General features: G+C 41.1%; 1 protein-coding gene across 20 annotated transcripts in view; it reads right to left on the reverse strand.

The window, feature by feature from the left end:
* DCDC1 (doublecortin domain containing 1) overlaps positions 1-13,817 on the reverse strand; it is a 474,105-nt gene that overhangs the window by 412,802 nt on the left and 47,486 nt on the right. For 15 of the 20 annotated variants that reach the window (XR_008312997.1, XR_008312998.1, XM_053283052.1 and 12 more), the window contains one exon: positions 6,547-6,725. Coding sequence is in view for 18 of the 20 variants with exons in the window: in XM_053283052.1 (XP_053139027.1) it covers positions 6,547-6,725 (179 nt within the window). In the remaining 2 variants the exon portion in view is untranslated. The remainder of the gene's footprint in view (positions 1-6,546; positions 6,726-13,817) is intronic. The other 5 variants (XM_053283046.1, XM_053283044.1, XM_053283047.1 and 2 more) reach the window with 1 other exon arrangement.

Consider the following 13,817-nt stretch of genomic DNA (forward strand, 5'->3'; position numbering starts at 1 on the left):
AAGGCGGAAATTGTTTGTACTGTTTGATTTGTAGCTGACTAGTTCTGATATTCTGTCACTGCTCTGAACAGAATTTATTTGATGTGTGGAACCATCTTGAAGTCCTGACCTTTTTGATACTACTGATGATTGCAGGTGACTCTGAGGGCCAAACAGAGGCACTCTTTGCTTTTCTTCTGTCTTTTTAGTTTTCTTTGTATAAGGGGAGATGTATTTTTTTGGGGGGGGGGAATAGGGGAGAACTGATAGTCTAGTATTTTAATGGGATTAAGTAACCCCTGAAACTGGGATAATATGGCAAATTCTGTCATGCACATGTTCTTGAGAGAATTTCATTAAAGTAGGTGGATAATTTAAACTGATGTATTAAGGAACTGCCAGAAACACAAATATATATTTAGAGAAAGAAACTCTTTGAAGTTGTTTTTAAATCCATCTTGCTATGGTCACAACTTTGATAAAACTGTGTATTCTCTTCAGAAATGTGAAAAAATGACTGACATCCTGACTAAATTTACTCAAGGAAGTCCCATTGCAATTGGTCCCAGGATGTCTGTCTCAGTGGTTAACATCCTGATAGAGTTTACTTGAGAAAGTCAACTGAAATTAAAAAGGACAGATTAGGCTTAACTTGTTCTTTAAATTTTAATAAGACTTTCTCAAGTAAATGTAGTCAGGATGTCAGTCACTGATTGTTAATCTTCAACTGCCCAGTTTAAAAGTAACCAAGAATTTATAAATACTAGAATGTTCATGGCAACTACAAATAGTTAAAATATAGAATACCAATAACTGATCTTGAACATGTTTGTACCTGAAACAAGAAAATCTCAATCCCCTCACTGAAACAGCTAGCACCTTCTAAAACTAATACACACAAAATTCCATCTATGACAATTTTTCAGCTACTCTTTCCATGCTGCAACCAGAGTTAAAAGAAATAAGCCCTTAAACTAGTTTTCAAGACTCTTGTCCTCACACTCCAGGATATGTGAAACTTTAAATGATATTTTATGGGTTGGATTCATTGATTGATGTTTTTGTATTTTGCCTGGTGCATTTATGAGTGAAAAAGAGATTAACAATTTATCCAGTTCAGGTGAATATATTACCACTGTGAATATACAGATCAATCCAGACAAAATGGAGGTAGCGGATGGTAGATAATTTGTCTGATATGGGAGATGGTTAGGCTATCCTGGAAGGGGTTGCACTCTCTCTAAAAGAGCAAGTCCACAACTTGGAGACACTGGCTGACATGTTGTGGGAAATTACTTAGGATAATTTATAATTTGTTTGTTTATTTATTTTATTAGATTTGTATACTGCCATTCCAAAATGGCTCAGGGCGGTTTACAGCATAATAAAAACAATTAAAACAAATTAACAATTAAAATCAAACTATTAAAACACAATAAAACAAATTAAACAGCTAAAAACCCTGGAAATCAGGGCAACAATTTAAAACAATTTAAAACAGTTAATCATTTAAAACCCTTGAAGGCCAAGCCAAACAGATAGGTTTTAAGGGCTCTCGTGAAGGACACCAATGATCTCAAATTATGAATTTCTGCCAGGAGTGCATTCCACAGCCCAGGAGCAGCTACAGAGAAGGCCCGCCTCTGCGTCGCCACCAGACGAACCAGTAGCAACTGGAGATGGACCTCCTCAGATGCCCTTAATGTGCGGTGGAGATTATGTAGAAGAAGGCACTCTCTTCGATAACTCGGACCTAAGCCATTCAGGGCTTAAAGGTAATAACCAGCACTTTGTATTTTGCCCGGAAACATAACGGCAGCCAGTGTAACTGTTTCAAACAGGCATAATATGGTCTCTCTGGGTTGCCCCAGAGACCAATCTGGCTGCTGTATTCTGAACTAACTGAAGTTTCTGGACTACATACAAAGGCAGCCCCACATAGAGCGCATTGCAATAGTTGAGCTGGGAGGTTACCAGCTGATGCACCACTGTTTTGAGGTCATCGTCTTCAAGGAATGGGTGCAGCTGTTGAATCAGCCGAAGCTGATAGAAAGCACTCCTGGCCGTGACCTCCACCTGAGATACCAGGGTGAGGCCTGGATCCAGGAGTACTCCCAGGCTGTATACCTGCTCCTTCTGGGGGAGTGTAACCCCATCCAGCACAGAAAGATCTCACCCCTCAGATTCTGAGCCCCCACAGTGAGCACCTCTGTCTTTCTTGAATTCAGCTTCAATTTGTTCTCCCTCATCCAGCCCATTACTGCCTGTAGGCAGGCATTTAGAGGATGAATGCCATTTCCTGAAGATGAAAAGGAGAAGTAGATTTGGGTGTCATCAGCATACTGATAACACCCAGCACCAAGTCTCCTGATGACCTCACCCAGCAGTTTCATGTAGATATTAAAATGCATTGGTGGCAGAATGGAGCCCTGGGGGAATCCATATAACAGCTCTTGTTTTGAGGAGCAACCGTTACCAAGCTCCACCATCTGGAATCTACCCGAGAGATAGGAGTGGAACCACTGCAAAGCAGTGCCCCCTATCCCCAACTCCCCCAGGCGATCCTGAAGGATACCATGGTTGATGGTATTGAACACGGCCGAGAGATTGAGAAGAACCAGCAGAATCATACGCCCTTTGTCAATTACCTGGTAAAGGTCATCCATCAGGCCAACCAAGGCTGTCTCAATATAGGATAATTTAGGCAGATTAGGATAATTTAGGCAGATTATTACAAACGTAGACTAGGTTATTGCAATGCCCTGTACATGGGACTGCCTTTGAAGACAACTAGAAAACCCCAGCTAACTGTCCCTATGCATCCGGAAACTGCAGCTAGTACAAAATGTGGCAGCTAGGGTTTCATCTGGAGCTGTCTGCTGGGAGCACATCACACCCATTTTGAAAGCTGCACTGGCTACCAGTTTGTTTCCAGGCCAATTCAAGGTGCTGGTTTTGACCTTTAAAGCACTTAACAGTTTGAGCCCACAATACCTGAGGGACCGCTTGCTCCCAAGGGTTGCTGCCTGCTTGACGAGGTCATCTGACGGGGCTCGGTTGCGGGAAAGGGCCTTCTCTGTTGCTGCTCCCAGACTATGGAATGCTCTCCCGGTGGCTATTAGCTCCTCGTTCTCCATTACAGCTTTTAGAAAGCATGTTAAATCATGGCTTTTTACCCAGGCTTTTTTTTTATTGTCTCTGCTGCTGTTCTTTGTACTCTGTATTGCTTTTATGCTTTTGTTTTAAATTTTTAATCAGATTTGTTTTATATTTTTAGCTTAAAATTTTAATTGTGTCTTTTTTACAATCTTGTTTTAAATTTTGCTGTAAACTGCCTTGGGATTGTTTTTAATGAAAGGCGGTATATAAATTTAACAATAAATAAATAATGCCTTTTGCAATGGTTGTCTGCTGGTGTTTCCCTTGTGTGTATGTTTTTAAAGTTGTGTGCTGCTTTGAGACAAGGAGCCAGTTTTCATACTGTTTCATTTGCTACATAAACTGCTTTGAGTTTTTTTGTTTGTTTTTGGCTGAAAAGCAGTATATAGACAGACACCTGATTGACTATTGACTGGAATCAGCTGAACAGAAAGCATCACCAGATTAAAACCTGATTTCAATTTTAATTGTTTATCTATTTTATATTTTTAAAGGTATAGATGTTTTAGTTAGTAATTAAATATGTTAAATGATTAAATAATAATGCCAGTTTTTAAACAGGTATCCATTTCAAAGCACAATTCAAAGGGCTAGTTGTAACTTTTAAAGAACTTGAGGTCCTGATCTAGAGGACTGCCTGCTTCCACATGCTTCTGTTCAAATACTGATATAATCTTTAGCGGTCCTTTTCTGGGTGCTTTTGATTGCTGAAGTGAGGTGAGTGGCAACAAAGCAAAGGGTCTTTTTGATGGTGGTGCCCCATTTATAGAAGTTTCCTCTCAGATAGGCACACCTGATATTGAGTCTTTTTTCAGCACCAGGCAAAAACTTATTTTACATATTGGCTTTTAAACCTTTTAATTCTTTATCTGCTCTTAGTGCTAATTTCTACAGATCTCCTCTATTAGTCTGTGCTGTTCTCTCATTATTGTTCTGTAATTTGATGGTTTCACTGTTTTATCCTGCATATATAACAGCCATAAAGCCTTGCAACTTCCTGGAGACTACCCAAGCAGGGGAGGAAAAGATATGAAAATAATTGAACAAGGGCACTAGGGGAGAAAAAATGATTGAACAAGGGCACTAGGAGAGGGTTTAAAGAAAAAATCCCTCCTCTCTACCATTTCCCCAAACTAAACCACTCCTCCTCAAGCTGATGTTAGTCCCATGGGGGGGAAATACAGGGACAATACATGTATCTGTACTTTCTTTTCACCCTGCAGTAGGGCTAATAGCAGCTTCAGGGGGAGGTGCAATTGAGTGCAGGAAAACTGCAAGAGGGGGTGTCACCCAAGGGTTCACCAAAGGAGTGTCACTTGGGAGACACCCAAGTGCCCCTGCTGAATCAAAATCAGAGTATCCTGCAAGGCACTTAAAAATATTTCAAGCATCAGGCTGTTTTGGCCTCATGTTTTAGTATTCTGAGGGGAAATGGTTGTCTCCTCTTGCCACATAACTTATCATTTCACAAATCCTTAATGAATGCTTCCCTTCTTTAAAAAAAACTAAGGAGCCCCAACTGTAAGATGCTCCAATACCTTATTTTACTTACCCTTTCCTTTATATTTTCCATTTTTATTAAACATTTTTGAGAGTTTTCATCACCCTAATTCCACACCACTTACAAGTAGTTGGTGAAATGTGTCCAAAAAAGTGAAACACATTTGAGGACAGAGTCCTACCTGGTTTTATTGGTGGGGGGCAAACACTAATAACTCCATCACTGACTATGTAATGAATTCTGCTTTAGTCCAAGCCAGGGTCTCCGTTGAGGCATGGATCTGAGATGGACACAGACCTCAAATAGTTCCTAGGGAAAACAGTCAGGACCTCCACTAACTCTGAGACAACAGATTCAGGGGACTTCTCTGAATTAGAGGATGCAGACATGAATGTGTCCTCTGGTCCCCGATTCTCTTGGTGTGAGGAGTTCTGGAAGAATGGGAATCAACTGATGTCTGAATTATAGGGCCTTCCTACTCTGTCTTATCCTTTTGAGGTGTCTGCCTCATCCCACAATTGGGGTATGTGTGCGCGCATGTGTCCTGGATACAGGGTCTTAACAGGGCTAGTAGTAGAGGTGTCCTCCTGTCCAAGGAGAAGGCCTATATTCTGTCATAATCCTCTTACAAGGTTGGATTACTGTTCAAGGGGAAAGGTGCTATTCAGTACCTACTGACCTTTTGGCCCTAGAAAAATTAAACAATTTACTGATTGAGTGGCACAACACAGAAACCACCAAATCCTCATGCATTCCTGGTCTTATACATAGGAGCAACATAAAGAGATACCTAGCTTTCTTCCAGAAGCATTTGTGCCTTCAGTAGTGCATATATAATAGCTACTGAATATTGATATTATTTACTAATGTCCAACATGTTATATTTATGTATCAAATTTTTGATTCCTGTTATGGTCCATTGTATTGTATTCACTGAAACTGCTATGAGCATGACTTTATAATACTATCCCATACATCGTAAACATAAGGGAAGATATTTGGTTTGCGTACAGAATTCAAGAGAATTATGCAAATCAGGATTATGAATTACTTAACCCCCCAGAAGGCTAAAATTAATTAATTTTGTTGCATTAGACGCAAGACAACTAATAAGGCATTTGACATTTCTTATTAACAAACACTACAACAAAACTTTTGAATTTTTTTTCCAAATGTGCCCAATATGCCACAGAAGAGATAGACAACACAGGATTTCTGAACTACACTTAGGTTTTAAGTTACAGACAGGAGGTAAAGAAATAGGACCATGGTCAGGGTTGTCATTTAGAGAGGACAAAATCAGCGTAGGGCCCCCTTCCAAATAATTATAATGTGGGTTAAAAAAGCGGGGCCTGGGGCGGTCGCCCTGCTTGCCATGCCATAAAGACAGCCTTGCCTATGGTACATATGGGCCTAAGACAAAGAGGGAAGAGGAAGTGTGTTGTATTACATTAAAATGGGATAAAACAAGGCAAGGGAAGTTAGGGTGTAGTACTTTCCAGAAATGTGAAAAAAGGAGTTGGAGGAAGAAAGGGGTAATAGATGAAAGGAAGGAATTAAAGGTGGAGTTTGTCCCTTTGTTACTGAAGAATTAGGATGTTTTAGATAAGTGAATTATTGTGCAAGTCAAAACAAAGGACTGAGCTGGAGTAATTAAACATTTAATTCTATAATGCTTGAACACATAAAGCTAAAATTTCTGTGGTCTCAAGTGGGATTGTCACAATTAAACACCCCACAGACTGGGCCATATAACCACATTAAAATGCTGTTGGTGTATGAATTATCAAGGTGCACTATGGTATGAGTGCCTTTTGGACAAGAGACACATTTAACAAACTGCAAACAATGTCCTTAAGTTAATATTTCAGGTAAGAGATTAGGCTGGCTTGGCTGTACTCACATACCTTTTCAGTACTGTAGTTTTTACACTACTTTGACATGAGGACAATGATAAAATTGAATCTCCATTCCTTTCTTCTGACCCTTCAGACAACACAACATAATCTGAGTCAGCACATTCTATTTCATCTGATGCTTCAGACCTCACAGCATAATCTGAGTCAGCATTATCTTCCATTTCCTGCTTAGTAAAAATAAAAGCATACCATCAAAATTCAAGTGGAATATTCCCTATATCAATAAAAGCAACTAAACTAAATCCAGATACTCCCCTATGTGGGTCATGCTGTAAAGTTAACAATGTAGGAGTAGTCTTATTAGAAGGCAAAACCAACAACCCCATAGAGAAGCTATATCTTATCTGTTTGGGGTATTAAAAGAATGTTTAAATCCCTGTTTACCATTTTCTGAGTAGTTTAATATTTAGAAACAAACAAAATAAGGTGGTTCACATGACCATTAAAATCATAGTAGGTATTGGGCTACCTAATTTGAATAATTGTCAGAACTCACTCACTCATTTCCCTCCAGCCCAGGATGTTCCTGGCAGGGCTGCTCAGATTTTGTACCAGATTTTAACCAAGAATAGAATTAGGAAAGCCCTCCTACCCTGGCTGTTTGATTCTCAAAACCTGCCCACGGTTCATACATGGGCTACCAGCACACAACCCACCCTCATGGCAAACATTAGGGTTCCCAACAGTCCCATATTAGGCAGAATGTCCCATTTTGGAGCCAAAAATATCTTGTCCCATATGGGATGCTGTTCTTCCCAAATATTGGGAGTTCTGTCTCAACTCCCACCTCCTTTGCTCTTCAAATCGCCTCCTTCTCACTCCTCCCTCCCTCCCCTCCCTCCCTCCACCTTCTAAGACCTTCCCACAACAAGGGCAGCTAGTACCAGCCACCAATCAAGTGCTCTCCTTCCCTTTCTCTCATCCTGCAGCTTGCCTTCCCCTCCCCAGGAACACTTCACATACCAATCAGCATTAGATGAAGCTCAGGAAGAACCTGGGAAAGGGTGGGCTGTAGCTGCTTCATAGACTAGACTAGAGGCAGAGCCTTCACTCTGATGCTATGGTAAGTGCTGTAGCCAAGTGCCCCTCTTTGAAAAGCAACAGTGCAGACTGTAGGCGTGCTGGTGAGAGAGGCACCGGCATTCCAGTAGATCAGATATAATGGAACACAAACACTATGCAATAGGGGAGTGATTTGACTGGAAAAGATCTCCATGTATTAAGATGAAACCAAGATCTTGCTGGGGGGCGGGGGGCTCTGTCGTCGTCTGTAAAGCTATCCGATTAGCCCTGCCACTTATTCCCAAGCTAAACAAAGCAAGGAAGGATACCTCTCCGAGATTTGTGGGTATGCTAGTTGGTTCATTTAGGGTTATTCACATGTACATGTACCATTGTAAGATCTGTCATGATTTTAACACTACAGATAAGAGAGACTGCCCGCTGTCTGCCCTGCAGACAGGATGACCAAAAAACAAAACAAAACGGGGATCACGAATGAAGAAACAAAAAAGCAAAAAAGAAACCATGATCAACAAAGGCCAGTCACAAAGGAACTAAACTAAAAAACTGCATGAAGGTCTCAGCCTAACCTACTTCACAGGGTTGATGTGAGGAGAAACTCAAGTATGTAGTACACCACTCTGGGCTCCTTGGAGGAAGAGCGGGATATAAATGTAAAAATAAATAAATAAATAAGAAAGAAAAGATGTGTGTAATGATCTAATATCACTGTTGGATCCTGCTGAAAAAACCTTACTGGAAATCTAAAGCAACTAGTAGATAACATACATGGACTCAAAAGCTATGTAAACATATAACAATATATTGGTATTAGAATGCAATAACTAAACAATTAGTTATTAAAGAATAGAAGAAATATAATCCAAATAAATGTGCAATAAAAATGAATGCTTCACGTTAGAAATCTCTCGTTAGAAATCTCTTCAAGTTAGAAATCTGCTAACGTGAAGCATTCATTTGTATTGCACATTTATTTGTGAAACGAATGGTCTGAAGAAAATAATATGAAACGATAGTCACTTATCTTGTTTCACTTTCATCTCCGATGATGGACATTACCATTCCAGTTCTATTTTTATCACTGTGATTTCGTATATTCAGGCTCTGATTCTTCGTGGCCTTTGATATATTTCAAGACTGTTGTCACCACACGTTGGCTGGTCTGGATTCTACTTTGACTTCAATTCCACCATGGACTGCTGAGATCTTGATGCAGTTAGACCATTCTCTCTCAATGGATTATATTTCTTCTATATTTTGTTTCTTATGTTTGTTATGTATTGGGAGAATTGGTACAAGTACTCATGTTGGGAATTGTTTAGTTATTGCATTCTAATGCCAATATATTGTTATATGTTTACATAGCTTTTGAGTCCATGTATGTTATCTACTAGTTGCTTTAGATTTCCAGTAAGATTTTTTTCAGCAGGACCCAACAGTGATATTAGATCATTACACACATCTTTTCATATTGACTTGACCTTCATACAGTTTTTTAGTTTAGTTCCTTTGTGATTGGCCTTTGTTAATCACGGTTTCTTTTTGCTTTTTTGTTTCTGCAGACAGGATGAGCAGATAGCCTTTACAGGTATATAGCAGCCAAGACAGAGCATGAAATGATGGCCCAATCTCTGTGACGGCCCCGCCCTGAGACACACACCCTGCCCCGACTTTTGTCCCGTATTTGGGCAACAGAATATTGGCAACCCTAGCAAACACAGAAATCTGTGCCCAGAGTTGGCAAGGAACGTGCTAGCTTCCAAAGCACACTCCATGTACCCCAAGCCCAGCACCTTTGGCAGAAATCTGCCTGGCAACACACCACCTCACCCTCGCTGACTATGCTCACTCACATCTGCCTTGCCATGCTATTTCTAACTTGCTAAAGCTGCAGGCACACAGCTGGAGCAGGACACATGGATACTGCCCCAGGGGAGCCCCTATGTCCCTGTGCATCCCCACACAGTATCCCCATGTGGTGCTATGCAGCTGGCCCCTTGTGTATGTAACTAGATGGGCACCTGTGGGATAGTCCCCACTCCCTTCCTGAGCAGTCCCCATAGATGGCACTTTCATTACGTAGCCTGTACAGCAGTGGCTGGCACCACAGAATCCAAGGGGCACCGGATCAGTGTGGGACCCACATCAGGATATGGGAGAACAGGTTATCACTGGATTTGGCAAGGTGTGAGGGAGCTGGGGTGTGTACCTGCCACCCACTGGAGTGTGCAGGGGGCACATGTGAAGTGTGCGCACATGTTCTGGGTTTGATAAGGCTGCGGGGTCATGGGTGAACCAAGGGCACTTTGTGGCCACTATTCCCTGTTGGAGTACACCCTATTCTGCAGAACCAGCATACCTGGCTGCCATCTTGAGACAGCGTGGTGTATTGGTTAGAGTGCTGGACTAGGACTGGTAAGACCCGAGTTCATATCCCCATTCAGCCATGATACTAGCTGGGTGACTCTGGGCCAGTCACTTCTTTCTCAGCCTCAGCTGCTTCACAGGGTTGTTGTGAGGAGAAACTCAAGTATGTAGTACACAGCTCTGGGCTCCTTGGAGGACGAGTGGGATATAAAATATAATAATAATAATAATAATAATAATAATAATAATAAGAAGAAGAAGAAGAAGAAGAAGAAGAAGAAGAAGAAGATGCTAGTAAAGATGCTAGGAAAATGAAAGATCAGATGCTAGTAAACTGAAAGATATGAAAGACAAGAAGCTGAAGAATGAAAACACCAAACAGTATCTGATCCAAAAATACCACCTAGATTCAAGGAAAATTAGAGAAGTCCTGGAAATAATAAAGCAGCAAATAACAGCAGTGTCAAAGAAGATTAGCAGGTATGAAGCCAGAATTACACAACACAGGGAGAATCTCCAATTCCAGTCGAATAAGAGACGTTTCTACCAAAGCATAGAAGGAGAAACTGAAAGAAACCTAGAAACACCAAATAAAGAAGAAACAGTGCAATTCTGGGGGAAATTATGGGACAATCCAATAGATTATAATAAAAAAGCAGGCTGGATGAAAGAGGTCAAAAAATGTAACCAACAAATGCAAGATCTAATAATAACACCAGAATTAATAAGTGAAAGAGCAAAGAAAATTAAAAATTGGACTGCGCCAGGCGACGATGAACTGCATGGCTTTTGGCTTAAACACCTAACAAGCCTTCATAAACAACTATCAAAACAGTTCATCACATTTTGCAAGGAGGTGATATTGAACAATGGCTAACAACTGGGAAAACTCATCTCATCATGAAAGACCCAGCAAAAGGTGCAGGTCCAAGTAATTATAGACCGATAACCTGCCTGCCAACCATGTTCAAATTATTAACTGGAATAATAGCAGACGAAGTCATGCAACACTTATTAACTAACAAACAGCTTCCAGTTGAACAGAAAGGAAATTGCCCGAACACCAGAGGCACAAAAGACCAGCTGCTGATTGACAAAATGATTTTAGAAAATTGCAAAAGAAGAAAAACAAATCTAAGTATTGCATGGATTGACTATAAGAAAGCCTTCGATTCATTGCCTCACACATGGATACTAAAATGTTTAGAAACAACTGGTGTCAGCAAAAACATTCAGATATTAAAAAAGCAATGAGCATGTGGAGTACACAGTTAACAATCAATGGTGAGACACTTGGACAGGTTAGCATTAGAAGAGGCATTTTCCAAGGGGACTCACTATCCCCTCTGTTGTTTGTAATCACCATGACCGCACTTTCACAAATACTAAACAAAACAGGCCTCAGATACCAAACATCTAAAACATCAAGTAAAATCAACCATCTGCTGTACATGGACGATATGAAGTTGTATGGAAAGTCCCAGTCAGAAATCGAATCACTGCTAAGCACTGTCCGTATATTCAGTAGCGATATAGCGATGGAGTTTGGACTAGACAAGTGTGCTGCATTAATAATGAACAGAGGAAAAATAAGAAAAACAGAAGGAATAGAACTGCCCAATGGAAGCAAGATCAAGAACCTGGAAGAGAAAGAACATTACAAATACTTGGGCATTCTCCAGGCTGATAACATCGCAAACACTGAAGTTAAAAGAAAAATTGGAAGTGAATATATTAGGAGAGTTAGAAAAATCCTCAAGTCCAAACTCAATGGCGGGAACACCATACAAGCCATAAACACCTGGGCTATCCCTGTTATCAGATACACTGCAGGGATAATAGACTGGACCCAGGCAGGGCTAGAGACTATGGATCGTAAGACCAGGAAAATCATGAACATCAATCATGCTCTGGACCCCTGCAGTGATGTCGATAGGCTATACCTCCCTCGCCGCTCAGGTGGAAGAGGAATGCTGCAAGTCCATCAAACAGTAGAGGAGGAGAAAAGAGGCCTTGAAGAATATATAAAGGACAGTGAAGAAGATGCACTTCAAATGGTCAAGAACGAGAAACTATTCAACACCAACGAAAGAAAGCAGGCCTACAAGAAAGAACAAGTCAAGAACCGAGCAGAAAAATGGAGAAATAAGCCACTGCATGGTCAATATTTGCACAATATAAGTGGAAAATCAGACATCACACCTGGCAATGGCTTAAGAATGGCAACTTGAAGAAAGAAACAGAGGGTTTAATACTGGCTGTGCAAGGACAGCCACTAAGAACAAATGTGATAAGAGCAAAAGTAGAAAAGTCAACAACAAACAGCAAGTGCCGCCTTTGTAAAGAAGCAGATGAAACAGTGGACCACCTAATCAGCTGTTGTAAGAAGATTGCACAGACTGACTACAAACAAAGGCATGACAAGGTAGCAGGGATAATACACTGGAACATCTGCAAAAAATACAAGCTACCTGTAGCCAAAAATTGGTGGGACCATAAGATTGAAAAAGTTGAAGAAAATGAAGATGTAAAAATATTATGGGACTTCCGACTACAAACAGACAAACATCTGCCACACAATACACCAGATATAACTGTAGTCGAGAAGAAAGAAAAACAAGTCAAAATAATCGACATAGCAATACCAGGGGATAGCAGAATAGAAGAAAAAGAAATAGAAAAAATCACCAAATACAAAGATCTACAAATTGAAATTGAAAGGCTGTGGCAGAAAAAGACCAAAATAATCCCAGTGGTAATTGGCGCCCTGGGTGCAGTTCCCAAAGACCTTGAAGAGCACCTCAACACCATAGGGGCCACAGAAATCACCATCAGTCAATTACAAAAAGCAGCTTTACTGGGAACAGCCTATATTCTGCGACAATATCTATAACAACTGACAATAAAATTCTGGCATCCCAGGTCCTTGGGAAGGACTCGATGTCTGAATAAAACAAACCAGTCAATAACACCTGTCTGACTGTGTAAACAAGAAATAATAATAAATAATAAATAATAATTATTAATAATAATCTTGGCAGTGACAGCAGCGTGCTGTGTTGCAATGGTGTGTACAGAAGGATGGGGCAGAGCAGCAGATCCCATTTGCTCCCGTGTTGCATATGAGTTCTATTTTTGAATTAAAATAGTGGAGGTGAACACACAGAGGAGGCGAACACATAGGCGCAAACATGGAGAATAGCGGAAGCAAACATGCAGAAAATTTGATTCACAAAGGTAGGATAAGGTATACATCATTGCTTGGTTGAAGGGAAACTAGCAGTGCTTCAGTTCATTGTGTGGGATTGGTGCCCAGTTAGACTGGAAGGGACACCCATCATTATGCACATCCCGCTGCAGATCAATGGGGCTAGTGGCGTCCTTCCAAGCCATTTCCTCTGGATATCCTTACTTGCCATGGTGGCTGCTGCCTGGTGCCCTGTGGAATGGAACCTGTGCCACTCTTAGACCTACCTGAGTACTACCACTGCCACACAGTGCAAGTGAGAACCAAAGTACACTGTGTGGGTTTGATTTCCCTACTTCCATCTGGGACGTGTCGCATGGGTGTGATTGGACTGTTAGGCTGTCTGTATAGTGCTGTCGTGGCCCTCCTTTCCTGCTGTCCTTGTCCTGGGATCAGGAATGGCTTGGAGGGCACCACATAGTTTGTGACCTCGAGAGCCACACAGGGAGGCAAGAAAGCATCTGCCTCCTGATCCTTCATCACCAATGGAAGGGCACAGCTTTTGCCATAATGAGGCTTTTCCATTCTGCTGGTAGTGTTAAACAAGCTGGGAAGGCATGTGGGCCCTTGGAAGTCATTCCATGGTGGGCTAGGGCTTGCGGCTCCCACTTTCATCTGTGGA

Source organism: Hemicordylus capensis, chromosome 1 (genome assembly GCF_027244095.1).
Source record: "Hemicordylus capensis ecotype Gifberg chromosome 1, rHemCap1.1.pri, whole genome shotgun sequence".
Taxonomy (NCBI): domain Eukaryota; kingdom Metazoa; phylum Chordata; class Lepidosauria; order Squamata; family Cordylidae; genus Hemicordylus; species Hemicordylus capensis.